The sequence below is a fragment of the Sander vitreus genome, chromosome 16, assembly GCF_031162955.1.
Source record: "Sander vitreus isolate 19-12246 chromosome 16, sanVit1, whole genome shotgun sequence".
Taxonomy (NCBI): domain Eukaryota; kingdom Metazoa; phylum Chordata; class Actinopteri; order Perciformes; family Percidae; genus Sander; species Sander vitreus.
Window position 1 is genome coordinate 22,624,072 of NC_135870.1, and position 25,015 is coordinate 22,649,086.

A 25,015-nucleotide genomic window follows, 5' to 3' on the forward strand; every position below is an offset into this window, starting at 1 on the left:
ACACAGACACACGAGATGTTGAGGAACAGCCCTGGCAGTGAATGTGTGGCGACGATCAGCGCCTTGTGACACTCGAAGCTTAGGGCTTAATTTTACCATTTGATGCCAATTCTAAAAAGGAAACATCCAGCAGAAAATCATGTGTCTATTTCCATCAGATTTCGGCTCTTCTACTGGAGTGAAATGTCGTACCTCAGCTATGATGTCTCCGTTCTCAGCGTGCACCTGGGCGATGGCTCCCAGATCGCGGATCACACTGAACACCTCGTACACCTGCAGCAAACAGGGAGACAGAGACAGGTATAATCTCTGTCTGTCAACACAAATCTTGAATTCTACTCTTTACTGTCCAGTATCACACTAGACTAAAGAAAACTTTGGATATCTGACATGTTATGAATAAGTGACGTAGGAAAAAAACTATTTTTTAAGGGTGCTTCTAGTCAGTGGGCACATGAGTATGGCCCTTGGCTATTTCATGAGAAAGCATGTAAGGTGGTTACTTGACGGTGATTGTTTTCTCCCATCTTTTCTTTCTTTGAAAAGAATATTTTTACCAACTCTTTTTCTGAAGGACAAATACAGAATATGTTGACTGTGTCTTCCTTTGGTGCTAAAGCTGTCTTTCATCTAAAAAGGTTAGAAAAAAAAAATAATAATCCGTTTTAATCCCAAGAATCCAGTTAAAGAAGTTTTTTTTTTTTTAACAGATTCTGTCACAGATGAGGTTAAGCCCCAAATAATCCATAAAATCAACCAGACAATGATCATAACCCTCAGAATACTTTGTTGGTGAAACGAAGCATTCGACCCTGATTTGTTGATCTGTTTTGTTTCTGAAGCTAACCTCACAGACCGAAGGGCCCGACATGTTGAGTGAGTCATCATCACCTCCCGGCTGCCAAACGCACAACAACAAAGAGCTGCCAAAGTTTGACATAAGAGAGAAACTCATTCCTCACACAGGTGCAAAAACACCAAAACAGATCTGTTTGAAACCAGCTTTCAAGTGGGATTAATGCGTTTTAACCATGAGTAAGAAAGAGAACTTGGACGGAGATGTGGCTTTCATTATCCATTCACTCTCCCAAGAGAAAACACACAGACGGTGGGTACGAAAAGACGCCAAGACAAACAGATTCACGCTGGAACTCTCACTGTGGGATGGAGGTCGTGATATGACTTCTGTGTTATTATAATGTCAGGCTTATTGTTGGCTACAAATCTCTCTGCTGCCGGTTTGTTGTCAGACAAAAACGGATACAAAATGTAATGTGGTGAACATCTTGGCAGACTGACAAAAATACATTAAATAAAAGGTTTTTGTTTCACCATAATTGCTTTTCTGGCCGAGCTGTCAGTCTGGATGTCGGCAACAGTAAACAAGTTCTGATTTAGTTGTTATTTTGGTTAATCAAACTATTGCTTCTACAGTAAACAGCATCTTCTTTGTCTGTGTGCGGTCACTTCTCATATCCCACGTAACACTGATGTCCATTAGGCTCACTGCTATTAGGACAGATCAGATGGGGATTTATGTTTCGCATCAAGTGTCATGTTCAAGGAAAATGTATAGTTTAATTAGATTTAGTGTGGGAGAAGCTGCGTCTTAATATCAATATTTTCAATTAGTTTTTGTTTTATTTCCTTCTTTTCTATCTCATTTTAGTTTAGTTTTCGTTCGTTTTACGACTGTTTGCTAGTTGGGTGGGGAGAAAGCTATGCCATAATCAGAAATATTATCTATATAGGCTATATTTAGGCCAAAGTAACAAATGTGTCCAAAAAGTTACACAAGTTGGACTAAAATGCAACACGTGTCATGCGGAGTCTCCTCCTCTCGCACACATCACACCGGGGCTGCTGGGCTGTATGGTGGAGCTTAAGTGCAACATGGAGCTTGAGGATGTAAAGAAAAAAAGAAAAACAGGAGAATTACCTTTGAGCAAGTTTGGAGGAAAGTCGGAGGTATGGAACCATTTTAAACAAGTCGTGGGCAGTGACAACATGTGTGTCGGCTTTGTCCAGTGCATTAGGCTAAGTGCGGCACGCTGCTCGCCTATGACGGCAAATAAAAACGGGGACTTGGATGATGAACAGACGCATGAAGCAGGCTCGCCATGGCAGAGAAGATGATAGTCAGCCTTCAACGTCCTCTTTTGTTACTTCTCCAAGCATGAGGGCGAAGCAAGCCCTCACAGAGAAATGCGTCGAGTTCAAACAACTCTGAATTGTAGTAGAGAACGTCAGTTATAACGGCCCACGTATTAAAAAAGTGTCGGGTTGAAATCGGGCTCGGGCTCATAATTCCAGTTAATGTGTCGGGCCGGGCCGGTCTTGGACACAACGTGCACGGGCTCGGGTTGGGTCAGGCTTGATTTTTTGGGCCAGCTCTAAGCTCTAACCTACATATACATTCAAAGCACATGGCTGGAGAATGGCCATGATGTTTAATGTTTAGTCTTTGCGTTACTTTAGCGTCCGATGTGAAGAGATTATGGCACAGCGCCATCTCATGTCAAGTCTGTGGTGGTTCAATGTCCCGAGACTTGAGGGAAATTCATATGAAATAATATAGCTAAAAAACTAAAACAAACTATTTAAGTTCATTTTTAAGTTATTTAACCTGGTAGTATAGTTTTAGTTTAGTTTTTTTCTTGAAGGTTTTAGGTTCAATTTACTAGAAAATGCATTCTTTCTCAGCAACCCATGGCATGACAAAGAATAAAGTGACAAGGAGAAGAGAAGAAGGCCCACCTGAGCGTCCGTAAGCTGGAAAACATCCTTATAAGCCAGGTAGACCAGAAAAGAGTTGACACCTAAAAACACAAGATGTCAGTGTGAAAACCACTGGGGAAAGGGAAGATTAAAACAGGAAAATACAACAGACCACTATGATCGAGAAAGTAATAACAAGAGTCACTTGTGAACACACTTAAATATAATCACAATAAGCCGACAGAGGACACACTGGAAAACACATCCAGTTTATTAGAAGAGGTTGAGTATTTAGCATTTTACATTTCTTTAAAGAAGAAAAAGTGGAATATTTGGTTAATTGTGGGGAGTGGGGAACAGTACATTACTCTCTTGACCCAATGCAAATTCTTCAAATTGTGTTGTTGAACACAAATGCTTTGGGCGTGGTTGTACCGTGATCCTTGACCAGCGCCTCCATGTCTTCCTGGATGCCTTTGTGCCACTCGGTGATGTCGACATGCAGCGAGTAGTCGCAGCACGATTTGCTGTCGGCCCATTCACGCCACTGCTCGAAGGCCGCGATGAGGCCGACGCCAGGCTCGGGAACCACGTGGTCAACTACAGAGACACACACAGAGACACACACAGAGACACACAGTTATGATATCTGTTTTCAAGAAGGCTGGACGAATAATCGAAAAGAATCGATATTCAGAACCTCTAACCAACGTAATTTTCCATGTCGGTTATTCCGGTTTTGAAATCTTTTAACACAGTGTCCGTTGCTTGGACACATTTTGACTTCAGTAAAGACGACCCCTAAGTAGTACGTTTAGCCGACAAAAGGTGACTGAGTGGTGAAGGTGGCCGCTGCATTTGAGTTTAGCAGACAAAAGTTGAACATAATGCAGCGACAACAGTTAGGTTTAGGCACCAAAACGACTATTTAAGATTAGAAAAAAAGATTGTGGTTTGGGTTTAAACACTGGTCCCCTTAAGTAGTACTCCCGGGACACGAACACCTGATCCCTGGGTGAAAGTCTTGTGTTAACTTTTTCGCTCCCCTGCTTGAAAGCCCTGTGTTTTACTTTTGACATGGCAATATTTAAAACAAACCTTGTCAGTGAACTATGAGGGCAAAAACTAAATTATAATAATTGTTCATTAATCATATTGGTGGTAAAATGTTCAATTAATGGTGATTTTAAATTTTAGCTCATATCGTCCGGATTTTAATGATTATGATGTTGTGGCTAGACCAAACCGAGACAGATGTAGTTCACACCTGGCCGCCAAATATGTTCCAGATTTGTCGTCTCGAGTGGCTGCTTGTTATTGATCGTTGTACCAGATACACGACTCCTGTCTCAGTACGAACCAGAGCTTTAAAATACAAACCATCATCTGCTCCATCTGCTCATGGGTTCCACCACTCAAAGACAAACTCACAGTAAATGGGCTCAAGATGTTACTTTTCAGACAAGTATGAGTGACTATAATGTCTCACATCTGCTGACGTGTGATCTTTCAGCACGGTCAGGAAAGAATGTGCCATCACATTAGGGCTGCAAATAACTGTTATTTTCATCCAATTCATCTCTCGACAAGTCTTTCAAATAAATTATTTATTGATAAGAAGGCAGCTGTTTGTGCCGCTACGCGTGGGTTATGGTTGTTACTCAGTTCTATTGTAACATGTACTAGTAATTTCTTCTTCTTTTTTTTTTTTAAAGATTTTTTGGGGCATTTTGGGCCTTTATATATATTAAGTTGGGTACCGAAACCCAGTGCCAATACGGCACCGGTGCCTAAACGACCGGTATCTACCGGACCGAATTTCAACGCAGATTTCGGTGCCTCATTTCGGTGCCAATTAAATGCCTTTTGTGCTGCTCTCTGATGCTCTGAAACGGACGTTAGAGGCAACAGGAGCATTGCTGCACGTGACGAAGTTAACACTTCCCTTGACAGCAGGTAACGTTAGCCTACCGTTAGCTAGCAGCTGGATTAAACACGGTTCAAAAGCTGACAGCTAAACGGTGTAAAGTGTGGCTGTACTTCACTGTAGAGGATTCCAACAGCGGGACGTTAAGCAGTCTACAGCTGCCATAGTGCCGTTGTCGGAAAAACAACACAGATAAACTAGAATAAACTTGAAACTAGTAAGCCTCATGGTGCGTTCAAAGTTATTGTAAAATACCCTATTACCCTATTTTTTTTTTTTTTTAAATATCGGTTCAGGCACCGTTTAGGCATAGACACCGTTTTAAAAGTATCATTTTAGCACCGATATCGGAAAAAACCCACACGATACACAACCCTATTTATATAGGACAGTTGACGGCATGAAAGGGGAGAGAGAGGGGGGAATGACATGCAGCAAAGGGCCGCTAGGCGGAGTCGAACCTGCGGCTGCTGCGTAGAGGAGTAAACCTCTATATATCTCGGGACTTTGACGTTTGCGAAACGTCAGAAAATACTTCAAAATGACCTTCACATTTCCCAGAGCTCAAGGTGACATCTTCAAATTGCTTCAGATAGCAGTTCAAAACCCAAACATGTTCAATTTACCGAAAATTCGTCATTTTGGACAAGCTGAAACCAGTCGATGTTGGGCATTTTTCTTGACTTAATAACATGACGAATAATAAATCACTTATCAAACTTTGTGTTGTTGTACGTTATACTACATGAGGTCACAAGTGTTTCTAACTGCCTCTATGTGAAACGTGAGTCTTCATATTCAGACTAGCAGCTGAAATTAGTTTGTGTCTGGCATCTGAAACAATCAGTCACATTCCATTTTAGGTGCAGTCACACATCTGTCCACTTGTGACCTACACTCCACTGACATTCCAGTCACCAGGCTTCTCTGTGCGTTATGTCTCAGTTCCAGACCTGCCTGAGCCTGCAGCAGTCAGCGTTTTGCCCGAGCTGACAACAACACGAGTCGCCAAGGAGTGTTTGTTCTACTGTGAGGGAGAGGAGAGGTCAGCTGCGGAGTCAGCACAGGGAGGGCCACAGCTTCATTTAACTTTTTTATCTCTTCACGTTACATTAGCTTTTTTATCTTTACATTCTTGTGTCTCTTCTAAATAACAAAAAAATTAAATGAAGCAACTGGTTGAGGACTGATAGTAAATAGATAACAGCAAGTAACAAATTAATAATATTGAATTAAAATCCGTTTTTGTTTTACCAAATCTATTAAGGTTCCAGCTATTTTAAGTATATAACAAGTAATACTCAGATTCTTGAGTTTTATCTCTTTGCTTGGGTGTTAACTCGAAACTGGATCCAAAATGGATCTGACTTTTAGAACCAAACCCCAGCAACTGTTGTGTGAAATAGTACAGGGACATAACAAAAAAGGGGCATTGAATATAAATCCAAAGTAGAAAAGGAAAACACCCATGAACAGTCACCAGTTTAAGGGTAACTACCATTTTTTTCAAAACAACAATCTCTGACATTGGTCCAGTATTAAGCGAGATCGCTGCAGTCGGCAGCGGCGAAGCAACTACAATGTAAATTGTGCAGCTTGTATTAACCTTCACAAAAGTGCTAATTTTGCCACTGACAGGCTCTGATTAATATTCTAAGTGTCTGACAACATTATGGAAAGGATCCCTACAGAGGTTTTTACTTTAAAACCCCTTCGAGACCTTTCCGTTTAACCAGAAACAGCTCTGAAGCACTAAACCCACCAGACTCCATTTAAAAAAGCAATACTTTTAGCGTGTATAGAGCCAACATATTTTCACATGTAAATTGTTAAACTATGTGTTTATTTCAACCAAAACTAGAATTGTGATAGTTGGAAAAGTGGCTTTTCATAATTTAATTTCTGTCGACTTTGAATTAAGTGTATTTTACGATGCTAAATTTGACGCAATTTTCGATTATGTTTTTATGTTTAAAAAAAGGATCTTACTCTTTAACAGAAAGGTTGACCTTCTTAAAATTCCTTTCCATAATGTTGTTAGACACTTATCAATATTAATCTGAGCCTGTCAGTGGCAAAACGAGCACTTTTGTGAAGGTAAATACAAGCTGCACAGTTGCCCTATTCACTTACATTGTAGCTTGTTTCCCTGCTGACGATTGCAGCGATCTCGCTTAATACTGGACCAATGTCAAAGATTGTTGTTCCCATCAGTCACTTAGACACAAAAACATAGGAAAATAGGATCCAGGTTGAAAAAAAACTGTTACCCTTTAATATGCCAGTAGATGCTACGTTGTGCACTAATACGGATAATCCTGTATTAGGAGAAGAATTTAGAGTTTCCAGCATGACTTTGGACCGTAAGAGGAAACCCAAACAAACCCAGGGAGAACAAGTGGACTGCACACAGGGGGAAAACAAAAACAGGACTGCGATTTATATAAAATATATTTTCAAATCAAAATAGAACTGCAAGAATAGGAAGCCTAAAAGAAAAGAAAAGCATCCATGCAGGGTGTGTAAAATGGAAAATGAACTGACTTCCTGGCCCAGTGTGAACAGCAGTCAGCTCCTCGTGGCTCTGAGTCCTCAGAGCAGATGGACGGTTTGATATTTTGGCTCGGTCATTAACAGGCCTGGCACCCGTCCTGCTCCCATTAAGATATTTTCAATTAAAGCCAATCAGTGAATGAAGAACCAGTGCAGGGAAAGTGGCGAAGGAAACTGATATATGAAGTCGCCGATGAATCTTTAATCCCAACCAGGAGGATCTTTCTGCTGAGTCACTTACTGATCATGGTGCTGCCTCCGGCCAGAGCAGCCTTGGTGCCCTGGTAGAAGTCATCGGCGGACACCATGCCTCGATCGGGCATCTGGAAACGCGTGTGCACGTCGATGCCGCCCGGCATCAACATGCGGCCGTGGGCATCGATGGTTTTCACCCCGCCGGGCACAATGAGATTTTCCCCAATTTGTCTAAAGAAACGGACAAAAGAAATTAAAAACAATCCTAAGCAGAATAGATAAGCACATAAGAAGCTAGGTCCGGACTAGTTTAATGATAGCCAGAGAGATTCTTTTAAAAAAGGATGGAAGAAAGAAGGGGTGCCGTCAATCCAGGAGTGGGCTTGTGAGATGGCTAGGGTGGCGCATTTAAAAAAATGTCATACAAACGGTTTTCCAGATTAGATGTCTATACGGGAAAGTACCTGAGCTTTCTGGAGGGCTCCTAGGAAGCTTTGTGCTGGGGAGAGATACGTGTATGATGGGCTTATGATGTTGTCATTTATACATATGTTTATTTGGTTTATTGTTTATTGTCTATTTTGATGAATGGTCTTGAATATTGTAGTTACTGTGTCATCTTTTCTTGATTTTTGTCTGGGTGGGTGGTGATGAGGGGGGGTGGGATATGTTCATGTTGCAAATTGTATGTTTTGTGGTTGTTGTGTTAAAGTTAAATAAGAACTGTTAATCATAAAAAATTAGAGAAAAGAAAAACTAAGAAAAGAATCTATAAACAAACTAAAAATTAAAACTTTACATCTGTTTTAAATACATTATTTAATGAAAGATGATCATCAAGACATCATAATAATAAAGTAATAACAATAATAATATCATGGAAATTAAATGAAAAACAAACAAAGATGCAATAAAGTGTTATATTCCAAAGAAAGATATGGGCTTTTATATTAAACCCTGAGCTAATACATTTGTATTTACAGACCTTTAACATCATTAGGAAAGGCTCCCCATATATCTTTGATTTCATACTTGGTAGATTTTAAATATCAAATCATGTACAAAGTCAAACATAAGTCTAAACTTGAAAGTATCCAAAACCTGTCAAAACTTTAAGAAAACACACAATGATTTAAGGTATTTGATGATTTAAGGAATGTTTTTTTTTTTTTTTGTACTTCAACTTTAGTAAAGTCATGAACCAGTTGTAGTAAGGAGCTAAAAACATGTAGCAGACTGAAAGTTTTAAAGTACAAAAATGCAGGATCAGAATGGCATGTTGCCATTATTATAGTAGAGATGTTGTACTTTTTGGTTGACTTTTGATGCCAAATACGCTGTGTATTGTACGAATAACCTGTAGCTTCAGTCTACACCTTTTCAGTCTGTAGATAATCTTTTCTGTTGTGTTGTCTTCTACTGTGATGTTTTGGTGGAAGTAAATGCCTACTTTGTCAAGAGTTTGTGTATATGCAGTGTGTCCTGAGGCCTGTACTACGAAGCAAGATCAACATGCCTGGATTTATTTCCGTTAGCCGGCTTCACCTAACCTAACAACCGCGGCCCCGCATAAGTTGTGACACGACGGTGGTTATCAACTTGTTCAAATCAACCCAGGGTTTCCCAATCTAGCGACGAGCGCGTTCACATAAAAGAGGCGGTGTTTGCACCATACAACCAATCGCCAACATGGACAAGTCTACCACAGCCACATATTTTACACAAGAAGAGCAAACGATAATCCTACAGAAATTTGAAGAACACAGACATGTGATACAGGCAAAAAGCAACACAGTCGCTGCATCTTAACCCAGGAAGGAAAGCTGGCAAAACATTGCCATTGACGCTTTAAATGCGTAAATTACAACGCTTATTAATATCACTGCCCCATCAGTCAGGCACAAGATTTGACCACAATTACACCTGTGCATTCCATAAACTTTCGTTGCTGTAGCCTATTCTTTTAGTTGCAACCCTGGCAGTGGTAAGCGATCCACTTCTGGGATAGCCCAGTTTCCACCGGAAATTCCACCGAATGTCCTTTTTTTCGACCAGATTTCCGTTACCCAACGCTTCCTTTGTGTTGGAATCCAAAATCCGGTGGATTTATGACGACTATGGTTAACTGCTCCTCAGATCTCTGCAGGGTAAATCCAGACAGCTAGCTAGACTATCTGCCCAATCTGAGTTTTCCGTTGCACGACTAAAACAACTTTTGAACATACACATGTTCCACCAAAACAAGTTCCTTCCCGAGGCTATGCTCCAGCGGCACCGTGCAGAGCTCAGCACCGCCCAAGACAGTTGTTTGTTTTAAAAAAATGCCAATAAACCAGAGCACGTTTTTCTCCCATCCCGGAATGCTGTGTGAACTATCCAGACCCTCCTCCGCAGCGTTGTGGAGGAAGGTCTGGCAAAGCGAGACTATACCCAGCCCTACTCAAGACACAGGCGGAGACGCAATCTAATGCCATTTGTTAACTGACGTACCGAGAGATGTCCACTTGTGATCAGATTACCCAAGATGCCTGTTAATGCAAGGTCTGAACCATTGTTTTGCCTAATTGTTACAGAGTGAAATAAATTCCAATTTCAGTGTGTCTGTAGGGCAGAATGGCTGCATGTCTAAGGTGCAGACTGATATACTGTTTTAGTTTTAAATTTTAATTATTACCATTTTTTTGTATTTGCAATAAAAAAAGAGAGACAAGTGAGACACGTTTAGGACTTTGTAAACATGATGAAGCTTGAGGAAAAACCAGTAAACTCACTTGATGACTCCATCCTCCATATAGATGTCAGCACAGAAGGACTGGTCATCGTTCACGATCTTCCCTCCTTTGATCAGGAGACGATCACTCTGGAAAACAATAAAGATGATTAGTCGCTGCACATTTAAACACTACATTAAATATTTCATCAGGAAGAGCTGGTGTAAAACTGTAGGAACAAGACACTGGTCTGGGGTGTTATAGACACTAGGGATGTCACGAGAACCAATACTTGCGATACCTTCTGGTTCTAAAATGACAAAACACCGTGGCACCGTAGGCACCGTTAGCGACGATGCCAGTGTTAGCAGCATCGGTGCTGCGCCTCTTCCGAAACTGAGTATAGTATACGCTTCAGAGTGTTCTAGTCGACACATTCAGAAGTAGGAGGTCACACAACAAGTGGCCGAAGTCACGCTCTTCTACTTCCGGTACATATCTTTTGAAAAACTATGAACGGAGTCAACAGCGATAGATTCTACCAACCTAAAAAACAGCATGTTCACTGCAAACTCATGGTCCTCTCTTCCTGATTTACAGTCCCCCTCTCTTGGCTTCAAATAACTCACCGTTGTCGGCTACAGCCGCTGAACAGGCTACACGTTGTAAACAGCCGTGGCCACTTGCCAGGTCCTTCGATAACGTTAGCTAGCAGTTAGCATGGCGGCGTTAGCCACGGTTAGCCAGGAACAGTTGGGATCACTTTACTGGCTGTGTCTCAATTGTTTTTGCGAGTAACCTCGGGTTAAAACTCGGGTACTCTAACTATATAATGCTATAAAATACACAAATGTTGAAATGACATAAAATGCCCGTCCCTTGTAGCCGTGATTAAGTTAAGCTAATGCTTAGCTACCTGTTTAAGTACATGGGATCTTAGAAAATCCTTTTTTTTACCGTGGTATCGAAATCGGCATCAAGAATCGTGTTATTTTACTGGTAATGGCACCGACTACTGAATTTTTGGTATTGTGACACCCCTAACAGACACCTATAAAAATATGCTTCTAAGAGCGAGTTTCCTATTTGGCTGGATTGGACGCTGGATTAAGTGCATTTGACAAAAGACATTTTGGGAAATGTCACATAAAAGAGTGAATTGGCACTCGCAACTAAGAATAAATACGCCAAACCTGCTGGATTTACATAGCAGCCTCTGCTTGGCCTCTTTAGGATGCATTCTAAAGAGGAACCCATGGCTGTCCAATGTCTTTCAACTGATATTGGCTTTCTTCATCTTCACACAAACACACACGCACACACACACACACACACAACACTCCTAATATTAATCATCGGATGCATGGTTGAAGGGGGAAACAGGTGACGACACAGACAACAGAGAGCTGTGTTGTTTGGATCAGAACCAGGTTTCTGTGCAGATGTTTTAACAATGACACGCATTGTAATGTGATGGGGGTGGGGGGGGGGTAGAGAAAGAGATTGATAAGAAAAAACATGCAGCGGGAGAATATGAAAGGCGAGGGAAAGGGAGGTAAGGAGTTGAATAATGGCGTTGGATCTGAGGGCGAGTCGGCATGCCATTTACCATGTTTACCATTTTTATTTTGTTAAGGAATAAAGAAATTAAATGTTAATAGAAATAGATACATTAGGATGAGCCTGAACCATAATGAATCAATGTGTTTTTTTTATTTTTTGCACTTTGTACTGTAAACTTTATGGCCTCTCTCTCTCTCTCTCTGAGTGATTTGTCAAGTCTGTGTGAAGAAATATATTTTCATTTTTAAACTTTTATTCATATAACCTGGAAGACCCCCTAAAAAAAACAAATTATTGGCGGTAGGTAGGGAAAATGGTCACAAAAGTGTGTATTGGTTAGTATGTGCAGCAGTTCAGTTGTGCCCTTCTTCAGTGCAGCAACAGTAACTGTTCCTCACTGCTCCCCTTTTTTTATTCCAGCTCTGCTTGAACAACAAAATGAGGGGTAAAGTATTCACTGTTGCAACAATAAAGGCAGGAGTCCGCCTCCAGACACACCCCTCCACCCTCTTCATGTGGTTGAGCTGTCACAGGAACGGACATGAGAGAACCAATCAGAGCACAGACTGTGTAATCAATCATCCATGCCTGTTGCTGTGCCACTTGTCTCTGTGAGGGAGAAGAGGGGGGGGGGCGGGTCTGCCACCTCCACAGCCTCCCACCCTGAGCCTCTCACCTCCCACCACCCCATCCCTCCATCAAGTCACCCCGCCGGCTTGGGTCCTCTGTCCAAAAAGGGAGTGGCAGTGCTGGTCACAAGGACTCCAGCATCCGCGGCTAACAAAGGCTGCTCTGTTCAAGGCGCTGCCGCTCGCTGCAGCCCGGCCAGCAGCTCTGGCTCCAGACACAACTGCTGCTGCTCTGCAAAGGCTCGCAGTCAGAGCCCCGCCCCGAATCTGAACCAGCACATACACAGCTGAGGCACTGCAGAGTCCACTTTTTCAAATATTACATACTTTTTTTTTTCTCCATTTTCTTTATCTTTCATGCCACAGATTTCTCAGCCACAGATCAAACCTAATATATCTTTGCATGAACAAGGAGCACCAGGAGCAGGTGGAGTTTAAAAAAAAAAAAAATTCCAAAACATGCAACCCTAAGATCCGTGGGGGGGGGGGCAGGGCGGGGGTAAAATAATAGAGCACACAAGGCCAAATTGCCTCCTAAATTACCATATGACCGGTTACAGACAAGCATTTCCGTCACAGCCACTCCACATAAAAACACACCGGGGCTACATTCACTTCCAGCTAACTTAACAGAGAACAGCATCATTAATCTCTTTTAACCAAATATTCTCTGTCTAGCTAAAAACACTGGATCTGCAGCACGTTACCGCGTCGTTCACTACCGAGCCTGTTTCGTAACCGGTAGGCTACTGGCAACGTGATCTTCACCTGTTTGACTGACTTCACCAGATAGTATGCGACTGTCCTTGTGTTTTTACAGACATGTGAACTCACCACAGACACTTGCCTCATTCATGGACTCACGGTGCACGCTGCTGAGAATGAATAGAAACACTGGAATGGCTTTGGATTAATATACTTGTTAATCCAAGGTGCCAGACACCGTCTGAATCATTCCGGCCCACTTTAACCCCTGTGCACATGGAATATCTTTGAGTTTTGTAATGTTGATCGACAAAAGAAGCAGTTGCAAAAGTCATTTTGGGCTTTGGGAAATTGTGAGTTGTCACTAGTTTCTGACATTTTTTAGACTAAATGATAATAGACAGATTTATCAATAATGAAAATAATGTTTTGTTGCAAAAGTAATCTTAGAGTACTCCACTGATTTAGCTTTGCACACTTGTCAGACTCATGATGGATGCAGCAGAACCAGAGATAGTCTTACTTCCTTGTCAAAACCTGGGGCCTACATTACCCACAATGCAATGTGACCGCCAACAGTTTAGTCTGAGATTTGGGTGCATTATGCTAGTAGAGGCTGATGTAGCATCGAGCCACTAGCCTCAAGCGGAGATATACAGGAAAGTGCCGCAGGTCGGAATCAAACCCGCAACCCCATATATGAGGACTGAGCCACCAGTTGCTCGCTTTACCAGTAGGACACACACACACACACACACAGTCTGGAAAATGCTTTGCAGTTGTCATCTGAAAGGTGTGGCGAGTCAACGTTCTGACAGCGCTGATGGAAGTAATGTGAATAGATCATGTGGTAATCTTCGACCTATGCTCTGGTGGAGCGCCTGGCTTCGCTCCAGCCCAGTGCTGGCCTGTTTTCATCCCAACAACTGCTTAGAAATATGCCGTTACATCATGTGCCTCATCATGGCTGTCATCATCACAGTGCTCACTGGAGTTTGCCAAGAGACTTTGGTTCTCAAGTCAACGCTCATATTTTCACAGGCCCAGAGGCAAAATTATCTTTTCAGAAACAATTACTCATTTTTGATCCATAAAGAGGGGCTAGTTTTTGGGTTACTTAGTGTGGGAGAGGCAGATGGTTTGTAAAACGTCTCACTAAAAAGGTGCTTTTTGTCTGAAAAGGGTTTCGTTTTTTAGCTTCAGATGCAGAACAAATTAGCAGAACAATTACTTGCCCTGAATCCAGACTGTATAATCCTCCGATTGTTTTGGAGCTCACAGGGGTTGGAGAGAGAGTGTCTGATTGTACTGGCTCAGAGCCAAACATGACAGTGACCTTTCCTTCATGGGAACCTCTCACAGCCTCACAAACAGGATGTGGACAAAGCTCAATGGGCTCACTGTTACTGAACTTACGTGTTTTCATTCCAGACTACAATGCGTAACCCCGCTAATGTAACTGCAGAGAACTTCCACTCTCTGGAAACTTCCGGCTTCTGAACTGATTGCAGTTCCACCAGAGTTCCATATGAGGGCGCTCACAGGCGAGTGCAGAATGAATGGGACTCTATGGAGCTATACCCCTCAAAATCCACTTTTCTCAGCATATCATTTTTTGTCTAGTAATTTTAATGTTGCATTTGAGAAGGGAGGCTAAGAAAATACACGCTGCCGGGTGTTAGATTAGAAGTCGCCTTTTTGTTCTAAAAAGCCTTTTAAAATGTCAATGATGTCATACACATATACGGCCAGAGATAATGCGGCAAGCTCTGAGTCGCTTCCTTTGTTCTCTCGAAGCATCGACAACACAGCTGACAGGTTAGCCTCTCCCTGTTAATACACGTGCTAGAAAGAGGTTTGCTAATGTTTTAAAGACCACGCCGAAATATTCACTCTGACATTCTGGTTCCGCTTTGGATGCCGTCAAGCAGGATCTCTGATCGTAATCAGTCCTTCACTGACCAATCAGCATTCATTAGCAGAATGCTAGCGTGTTATGGGCAACAACGACTCAACCTGTAAGAAATCAAAAGGATATAAGTACTACAACTTTCGACCTATAATCCATGTGAAACTTGCAAAAACTATAATCAAATCTGAGATTTCTCAACGACAATCAGGCGAAAGAGACAAATTTAGCCGTCTAGCTCTATAGAGTCCCATTCATTTTGCACTCGGGTGGCCTGCATGACCACGAAGAAAAATGTGGAGTGGAAATAAAGCTGAATGAACTTGTTTTATGAAGGAACAATAAATAAAAAAAACAAGTCTGCTGCTTTCAAGCCAACAAGGCAAGCAAGATTCAGGTTAGCATGATTTATCTAGACATATAAACAGATGGATCACTAACAGGTCAACAAAAGAGTCTTCTCTGCTTCCCCTATATCTTGATAAATATAATCCAATGCAGCTTTTTTGTTGCCAACGGCATGCTTGAAAAATTAGCTGGTTTAAAGGAAGGTTGGAGGCAAAAGTTGAAGAACCACTGCTGTAATCTTTAGAACTGCATTGACTGATTGTTTTGGCCACTTGGGGGCAGCACAACAAGCTCTATACAAAACACCGACATGTTATCACCTAATGGCTAAAATGCTAGCAAACAGTCGCGTATCTACACATCCAGCAGACGCAGAGCAACATTAGCATTCATTTGGAGTTGTGTTTCAGGTGACCTGGCGGATATAATTCCAATGTTCGCGCAGCTTTTAGCGGTTTTACTCTCCCCTTAACTCCTGAACAGAATATCTGACTTTTTAGCCATTAAATGCTCCACTTTCTTCACCAGCTAGTCGCTAGTTTTGTCTGTCTGCCGTTTGGTGCTGGGAAACCACCCACAGTGGGTTTATCAGAGCTTTTTCGCTGAAAACAGCTGCCTTCTGCGTCTGAAAACAGCACTGATGAGAGCGGTGAGAGTCACCGAAAACAGCAAAGTTGATGGCTGTAAAAACCAAAACAATGATCTCAAATCCCACATTTCGACTCCATGGTAAGTTTTGGCACAGCTCACCTCAACTCGTTACTTCCAAAATGTTTCAATTTTGGTTTTCCATTAGCAAAAGTTGTGGATCTAGTACTTTTTTTGGTAACATCTCGGTCGAGGTACCAAACGAGCTGAGCTGACACTAGAAGGTAAGGTTAAAATACTGCATTGGTCAGAGAGAATCGGCACTTGCGTGACACCTCGCACAAACTCGCCATTTCTTAATAGCCAAGCTACCGTCTGCAGAGACGGCAATTTTATATATATATATATATATATATATATATATATATATATATATATATATATATATATATATATATATATATATATATATATATATATATACACACATTTTATATACCCAGATTTATTTTAATTTTTTTTAAATGGCACTCCCACAAAACTACGCCGTACAACTGACAAAGCGCAGACCTTCTTCTGTTCGGTTCCCGATAAAAGGATTCACCGCAGTTTTGCGCAGCATCGCTATGGATATCAGCTGAGAATCCCGCCTACACAGTGGGGGTACTATCTGCAGTGGAAAAGAAATCGAGAAAAGGACCTGGTACCAAAACTGAGTTGAGTCGAGCCGAACCATGCCGTGAAAATGAGGCACTAGACGCTCCGCTGACCTGAGGAGAGCTGCAGATTCAGGTGGTAATTCTGTGGGCTCACACTTTAACATTACAGTCATATGACGCATAAAATTATTGATAAAAGCAGCTTAAAACAAACATTTTAAGAAGTCTTTCTAATGCAAAAGGCTGCAGAGTATAAAATAGACTACAGATGCTGGACTCTGGGAATATTGATTACTTCTGTTACAGCCAGTCAGATGAATCTGTTGGATCATATGGCTCCTGTAAGCTATGATGATTAATTACATATTTTGTAAAAACAAAGCCATGCAGGTGAAAACTAAAACGCTCAGCAGAGGAAAAAGTCTTATGAAATCAGGACGAAATCCATTTGGGCGCTATGAAAACGCCTGCCAGTGTCGGACGTAACCCGGCAACGTAGTGTGTTGTTCTCCAAATGGAAAATACCCTGGGAACATTTGTGAAGTCAGGTGGAGAATGCTGCCAGGTCAGACTTTCAGCACAATGATTTATGTGTGTCCTGGATTATTGAAAAACCAGCCTGCTACTAAAATCATCTCCCTACATGTTCAGACAACTGCTTTAAAAACACATGTTACCTATTTATTTATTTTTTAAATCTAAAAACAGAACACTTGCTCTTTTAACATAACCAGCTAAACAGAAATTGAGCTAATCTTAACCCCTTGGTTTGCAAAAAACTGTACAAACTACAGATACAAAAATATGTTAACAGTGATTTTTGTGCATTTATTAAACTGATATTGGGCAATTAAGATACAGTGTGACCCATAGAAGAGTAATCCATAGGTAGAGGATTCAGATATGACTTTTCATTCAAACTTGATGAAATATGCCCTTGAATGCACTCTTTAACTTAAGAATACCTCATAAATTCTCTCTTTGACAATAAAAAAAAGCACTTAAATTCGCACTTCAACTGAACCCCCGCCCCCCCCCCCAAATTCTTCAACTGTGAAAAAAAATTCTTATTGGCCTCTTTCTGTAGTTCATTGAGGATATAGTGCAGCGGAAAGCACCACAATCCTGTTACAGATTTTACTCAACACTAATCTCCTTTGTTCAGGCGGTGATTAATAAAAATAAATAAATAAAAAAAAGTTCACTTTCTCTAAACACAAACACACACTAACACATTGCATATTCTCTCAGACTTCTGGCTTTATGAATGGGGGGATTCAGGATCATTTTGAGCATGAAAGAAAAGCCGGTGGGTGGGTGATTTGGAGAAAAGTGTGTTTGTGTGTATAGACAGTGCCCTGGGCTACTGTGCACTGTGAGATAACAGCATGAACACACTAAAACTACACACACACACACACACACACACACACACACACACACACACACACACGCAGAGCTGCCACAGGGGACAACTACTGTACTCCAGGTATACTAGCAGACTGCCTAATGATCTCTCATCCCCTGGGGATTGTAGTCTTTAATCCAGGACAGTCTTATTATAGCCTCTGTCTATTTTTACCTTCCTTTAACATGGACTTTAGAGCTGCAGTTACTCAAACATTAGCTTTGCTTTTTACTTTGCTGCTTTCGTCTGTATTTATATCCTTATCTGTCAAGACACACTGCTCTCGTTTGGGGCATATTTATTTTGGCTTGATGACAGTTTTGATAATACATTCATCTTTTAGGTTATTTATCAAGAGAAAAATGCCAAACATACTCTGTTTCAGCTTCGCCAAAGTGAAGATTTGCTGGTTTTCTACATTTAATATCATTTAGGGCTGCAACTAATCATTATTTTTTTCCATCTGTTGATTAGTTCTCTGATTAGTTGCTTAGCTATTTAGTTTTTGAAATGTCAAAAAATAGCTCAAATGCCCATCACAAGTTTCCAGCGTCCAATGTGAAATCTTTAAATGACTTGTTTTGTCCAACTGACAGTCCAAAACCCAAAAGATATCTAATATACTGTACAGTGAATCTGGGCAAAGTCATCAGGGCTTAAATACCTTATCAATTCAACTGAAAACTGAATGTATGAATGGAATGTCAGAAAAAAACAAGTCATTTAAAGAAGTCACCTTGGACTCTGGGAACTAGTGAAGGGCTTTTTTTTTACATTTTAAAAACCAAACCATTAATCACAATAAACACATTAGCTTCAGCCCTACTTGACTCTATATTTCACTTCGATCACACACACCTTTTAACTCGGCTCTGGTTTAGCTGTATGCATCGGAGATTTGGAGAGCACAGAAGCTCCTAACCCAGGTGGTGAACTTGTGAGGGCTCATTCATATTTGATGAGATCTGCCTTAAGTACGTCCCTGCCTGTGCAGCTGACCCGACTCCATCTGTCCAACACAAACCAGTCAGCTCTACTGTTCTACAGACTCTAGCACTCCACCCCTAACGACCGGGGATGGATGGATGGATGGATGGATGGATGGATGAAACATTTGAATTCCGCATTTACAATCCAAACTCAAAATTCGATTGGCTTGTTATGCAAAGAGAAATGGAACACACAGAGTTCCTTTGTCCATGCTGCGCCTCTCCCGTTAAGTTTTTATTCAATTTAACCTCATTCATTTCCTCTCCAGCCTCCGTTTGGTTTAATAAGCTCATCTACTCTTCACCCCGACGCCTGTTCAGTGAAGAAGCCCAGTGGTTACAGAGGTAGTTCTCTTAAAAAAAAATGATATCCACAAAGTCACCGAGACATTCAGCTATTCTGCAGCTACAGTGTCATGCAACACATTCACCATGCTCAGTTCTTATGAAAAAAACATTTCAAATTCTGTCCCTGACCCCCCTTTTTCTGTTCAAGAATAGGCAGTCGATCCATTTAGGTCCGACTTAATCACTGGTGGGACTACAACCCCTGCTAATCCTCTGATCTCCCCACCAACCGGCTGCTGCGCCTCAAACACTCTGCAGAGTGGCCAGGGGGAAATGATTCACCTGAGAGGCTGCCTGTTTTCACCAGAGACACCATGATATTAATCGGTCATTATATCATAAATGACGACTTTATAAAACAATCAAAATATGCAATTAAAATCTTAAATTAAACTAGCCAGTGGGACATAAATGTGAGACTTTTCTCTCCCCGATTGGTTTTCTCCACTTGCAATAAGACTTTTTTTTTGGGTATTATTTCATTCATTTAGAGAAATATCAGCTTGTGTTTCAACATCTCTTCTCCTTTGCACAATAGGGCTGCAACTAAAGTTCCCAGAGTCCAATGTGACTCCTTTAAATTGCTGGATTTGTCTGCCTAAGAGTCCCAAACTTAAAGATATTCAATTTACAATGGTTGAGAACAAAGACATATATAGCAAATCCTCCAGAAATTAGAATGTTTGACCAAACAATTATCACAATTTTTATCAATAATTTTTCCATCAAGGCTGGAACGTGTATGCCCAGGACCCACACATAAGCAAACATCCACAGATGTTGACCTTTTCGGATATAAAGTGGTGCGGTTTTTTTTTTACATTTCACCTTCTGACAGAAATAGTGCGATATGCAAGGCTGCAGTACACATTTTTGGGATTCGGGAGATGTGCACATCAGCTCCTCTGCGAGTCTCTGAGGCCTACAGTTACCCATAACACCCCTCTCTGCGTAGACTTAGGACGCCTGCATGAGCACGGACACTGTGGTGCCAAAACCTGTGTCGTTGGCCACTTTGGCTGCACTGTCTGACTTCCATCATGTGCAGAATGGATGGAGGTTTAGGCTTCTTCTGATACAGTAGAAATATGAATGAATGCATTCATAGGCGATGGGCCCCCTGGGCGCAGATGTCTAAAAAGTCCCCTGGTCCTTACTAGCAGCCGCCACCCCACCCACATCACGTCATCGCACTAATTATAGTTTATTATAGTAAGTGAATTAGATTTTTTCAGAAGAACTGAACCAACTGAAAAATCAGGCACCTAACATGGAGGCTATAGCTTAGGGGCCACCTGAGAACCTTTGCACCCCTTGGCTTGTCCCTGGTAGGCCTGTTAGACACTCATTATAAGCCAAAAGATTCATTACATTAATGCATCTTTCTATCTGCACAAAACATTGACTCCAATTTTTATTGAGAGCCCAAAATATGACTCGCAGGCAGCTCCCTCCATATGACTTTTGATCTGCATGTTCTGAGCCATCTTTGACATTTTAACCCAATTACTTCCCTTCACTCCCCAACATCAGCATGGGGGTACAGTGACCTCCTTCCTATATGCATCTTCCCTTCATTACACAGCTGAGAGAGAAACATGGAAGGAAATAGGACCCACCGTCCCCTCCCTCCCTCCCTCCCTCCCCCCGGCTCCCCTCCCTATTCTCTACTTTCCATTGAACCACCACCATCACCAATGCAGCTCCGCTATAAATTCAGGGAAATAATCTGCCCCACACTAACACCACAATGTGCCCTTAGATGCTCCTGCAACTCTAAAAGATATATGAATCAAAAAGTCAGCTTCTCCTTAGTGAAAGGAGAGCATGAAAAAGAAAAATAACCCCAGCCGGGTACTGGGTGTTACAGCGGATGCAGGGAAGCATTTGCCCCACCAGTTGGTGTGCAGTGATACCCGGACTCCCAGACACACCGTGTAACAAAGACCACCGGCGTGAAATCTCAACTGTCATGCATACCATGCACAAAGAATGGCAGACTGAGTGTGAATCTGCAGCAGACATTAATCTTCGAAAGGTTAAGTGGTCGGTGGATGAGCACTTGTCGCAAAGATGCTGCAAAAAAAAAAAAAAAAAAGAAAATCACATTTGTTTCAGCCTCAGCACACTATGGGCGGCCACATAGATTTATCGATGCTAACGAGCGGTTAGTCTCCCGTTAAGCAGATTTGACAATAAAACCGATATGCACGTGCGAAATATATTTCAGAAAGCAAACGTGCGCTCATATCCTTCAGCTCCGAGCTCAGATTTAGTCGGAGAGGGCAGCGACACAGGCACCATGCCGCCCCGGTGACATCCTGCACCCACACCCGCAGGCCCACCCGCCCAGACCCCGGCAGACACCCGCCTGCTTATAGCCTATTCTCTGCTAGGTCACCAGTAAAACAGCCCAACACTCACTGTGATGCGGGGGATGTTCTTCTTTCCCTGATAGCCAGACATCTTCACCGGTGGTTAGTCTTGCTCTGCGCCGTGGACCGCAATCAATGCGACGGGATACTCGGATTACCGCTGCTCGCACGCCGGGGGTTGGAACAAGGATGCCGATGAAGGAGAAGCTCGCAGCTGATCCTCACGAGGCCACAAATGTCAAGAATCAAACTAGCTCTCAACTCCGGATCCAGTCCTGGCAGCCTCCAGGTCTCCAAGCCTGCATGCACCAAAGCTTTCCTTCCCAGACGGAGTCAAACAAGAAGGGGAGGGGAGGGACCGCTCGCGAGCCTCTTCCCATAAAAAAAGAACCACACGGAGCATGCGCAGAGCCTCGCCCTGCTCCACTGACAGGAAAGAGTCACTAATGCCATCAATTGCTCTCCTTGGATTAGTGAGAGGCAGAGAGTGCACCAAGTGAACAAATGAAGAAACACCGAGCAGCCATCTTAACTCTACTTCATCTGTTGTGTCTCAAAATCTGAATTGTATTAGAATAAATGAAATCTCAGCCAGTCCACTCACCTGTTCCCAGCCCTAATGAACTTGTTTCTGCACTTTTCTTAAATCACGTTTTATCGGTGGTTTAAACAGTCCCAAGATAGTTTCAAGGTGTGACTATTAACAGGAAGTGCCACTTGTTGGGATCAGGCTAGACAGCATGTAGGAGACGACCTTTTATATACAGTCTATGGAGACGACATGGGATTTATCTTTTCCTCTGCAGAAGCCTGTTTAGAAGCATATATTTGGTCTGTATTGAATAACAGGGTGGATGCCCCAATTTATAATCAAAAGAGACAGAATAAAATCAGATTGACAATAGTTCAGTGTAAAATGACATTCAGTATCCGAATGCTTCATGGACTCCATCTTTCCTCCAATCGTTAATTATGGACAACTGACTTTTTCATTTAAAGTGAGAAATATACTCTGCTTACTTCTTCTTATACTTACAGTACACAAGTAGAGAAGAGTCATAAAGCCAGGAAATGGACTCAGTAATGTCAGTTACAGAGCGACAGAAGGTTTGCTAATATTAGCTAACCACTAGACCTACTCGGTCTTAGACCAACAAAAGCTGTGACTGCAAAACTATTGAGCGTATTAAATTGAGAAAGTGCATTTTTATTTCTTATGTATTCAACTTTTCATGTATAAGCGGAAGCATGTGTTGTTCTTTAAATAACCTGACTAACCTGATGCTTCACAGGTCTGGATTGTTATCCAAAGTTTAACCTTTAATTATCGCCACATCCATGTGTAAAGATGGGGATCATTTGAATGACCTAAATGTCCCATATAGTCTTTTTTATAATATAGCTGGTCGAGGTGCTATATAAATACTGTGAAAGTATCAAAATGTTCAATCCACAGAGCAATGCACATAGCCCGTATTCAGAAACTGTGTCTTTAAATGAGCCGTCAGGAGTTCTGTACAGTTTTGATGTCACAACTATACTATATATAGGTAGAAGGTGTCATTAAAGTGCAGGTACAGTCATTCCCCGGCTGCATTGACGGTGCAGAAACTGAGTGCTCAATTGCGGAAGACCAATCAGAGCAGACTGACGCTAAAATGGAACGTTTCAGACAGAGGGTGAATACAGGTATATTCAGACAGACAGTATATGAAAAATAATGTGTTTTTTGAACATTAAAGCATGTAAACGTGTTCTAGTAGAAACCCAAAATACGATCATGAACCTGAAAATAAACATGATATGTCCCCTTTAATCTATTGCTGGGCAGCTTGAGAATTTTCCCACAGAGATTAAAAAAAAGTCTTATTTCATAATAATGTATTTATAATTTTATTTGTTGATTATATTTTGTATTATGAATCTGAATCTGCAAAATAACTAGTAATTTATTAAATAAATGTAGTGAAGTAAAAAAGTACAATATTTGCTTCTGAAATGTAGCAGAGTAGAAGTATGAAGTAGCAGACAATGAAAATACTTAAGTAAATTACAAATTAATTTAACTACAGCACTTTGAGTAAATGTACTCAGTTACTTTCCAACACTGCAGTCTGCTAATGTGATGACCAAGCATGATCCTAAGATGTAGGCTAGCTTTTAAACATCCCATCATTTAATTTGATCCCTCTTTGTATTAATATACAAGAACAAATCCATTCATGTCAAATGTATATTCTTTTATCAGACGAGGTAAACTACTCTACATGTAAGACTTGAATAGCTATAAGAGAGAGATAAGAAGGAGTAGGTAAAGAGAAGATTGTGTGGCTAATGCAATCAATATGTAACATGATGCCCAGCTCCCCTACACAAAGCTTTTAACAACATCCTAAGTGCCTAAATATTAAGTAAAGGAAGCATGAATACTGTTAGTGCCACCATTTACCACCCAGCTGTGAAACCTGGATGGGGAGTTTGAAACAACAGCAGAAAAGTTGTCAGATTTTCCTGCAAGTCATGCAAGTCAGAGCTGCCATCTCTTCCATCTCTTGTCCATCAGCTCCACACCCAGAATTCTGCTGTTAGAGAACCTAAACACACGGGCACAACAATGCAGCAGCCATGCATCACATCATGTGTGTGTCCCATTTAGAACCTGGTTAACCTTTTTGCTGCCCCCCCCCCCATTCAGACCTGTTAAAACTGCAGATGTTTTGCTCAAGGACACTTCAATTCAGATTCAGTTGATGAGCACACACTGTTTTATGTACTATCAGCTGTATTGTGCAGCAGACGGGCTAAAATGAACACTAATGTAAGCTCCAACTACACAGGAGCCACTCCCTCTGGCAGCTCTACATGGTGGGCCCTCTCCTTCTACTCTGTTACATCACACTGCTTTCTGGGAAGTGTAGTCAAGGCAAGTTGCCTGGTGTACATTGTCTGTAAGCTTAGACAAACTCAAATGAGTGGCAGAGGCTGGAATTGGAACACTTTTAGGTGAAAATGGTGCAATTCTTTTTTGCACAGATCTGAATGTCGTATGACAGAAATGAGAGTTGGAGAGAAAGACGACAAAAAGATACGTGGGTTGAAAAAAATACACAATATACGCATGCAAAACACAAGGAAATTACCTTTTTATCATCCAGGTTCTGCAGAGCTTCTTTCCCTGTGCTCTCCCGTATCTCCACCTTCCTCGGCTGGGAGATGTCGGTCTGCCGGTCAATGACTCGCCCGTCACTCTTGCTCCTGCACGCCGAGAGCGCATCAAAGTCCAGCGTCTTGCTGTCCGAGGAGCCTTCCACCGGGCAGAACATGCCACAGAATTTCTGCCTCGGCCTGGCGGGGCTGTCAGAGCCCATGCTCTTGAAGAAGGCTGGTACT

At 41.7% G+C, this 25,015-nt stretch overlaps 1 protein-coding gene across 1 annotated transcript in view; it reads right to left on the reverse strand.

Moving 5' to 3' along the window:
- Positions 1-21,952, reverse strand: part of dpysl2b (dihydropyrimidinase like 2b) — a 33,953-nt gene extending 12,001 nt beyond the window's left edge. Inside the window, exons 1-6 of the mRNA XM_078272037.1 lie at positions 21,675-21,952; positions 10,165-10,253; positions 7,440-7,624; positions 3,154-3,318; positions 2,758-2,819; positions 193-273 (exon numbers count right to left, since the gene is read on the reverse strand). Coding sequence (XP_078128163.1) covers positions 193-273; positions 2,758-2,819; positions 3,154-3,318; positions 7,440-7,624; positions 10,165-10,253; positions 21,675-21,716 — 624 coding nt within the window. The 5' untranslated portion in view covers positions 21,717-21,952. The remainder of the gene's footprint in view (positions 1-192; positions 274-2,757; positions 2,820-3,153; positions 3,319-7,439; positions 7,625-10,164; positions 10,254-21,674) is intronic.
- Between the last annotated feature and the right edge of the window lie 3,063 nt (positions 21,953-25,015).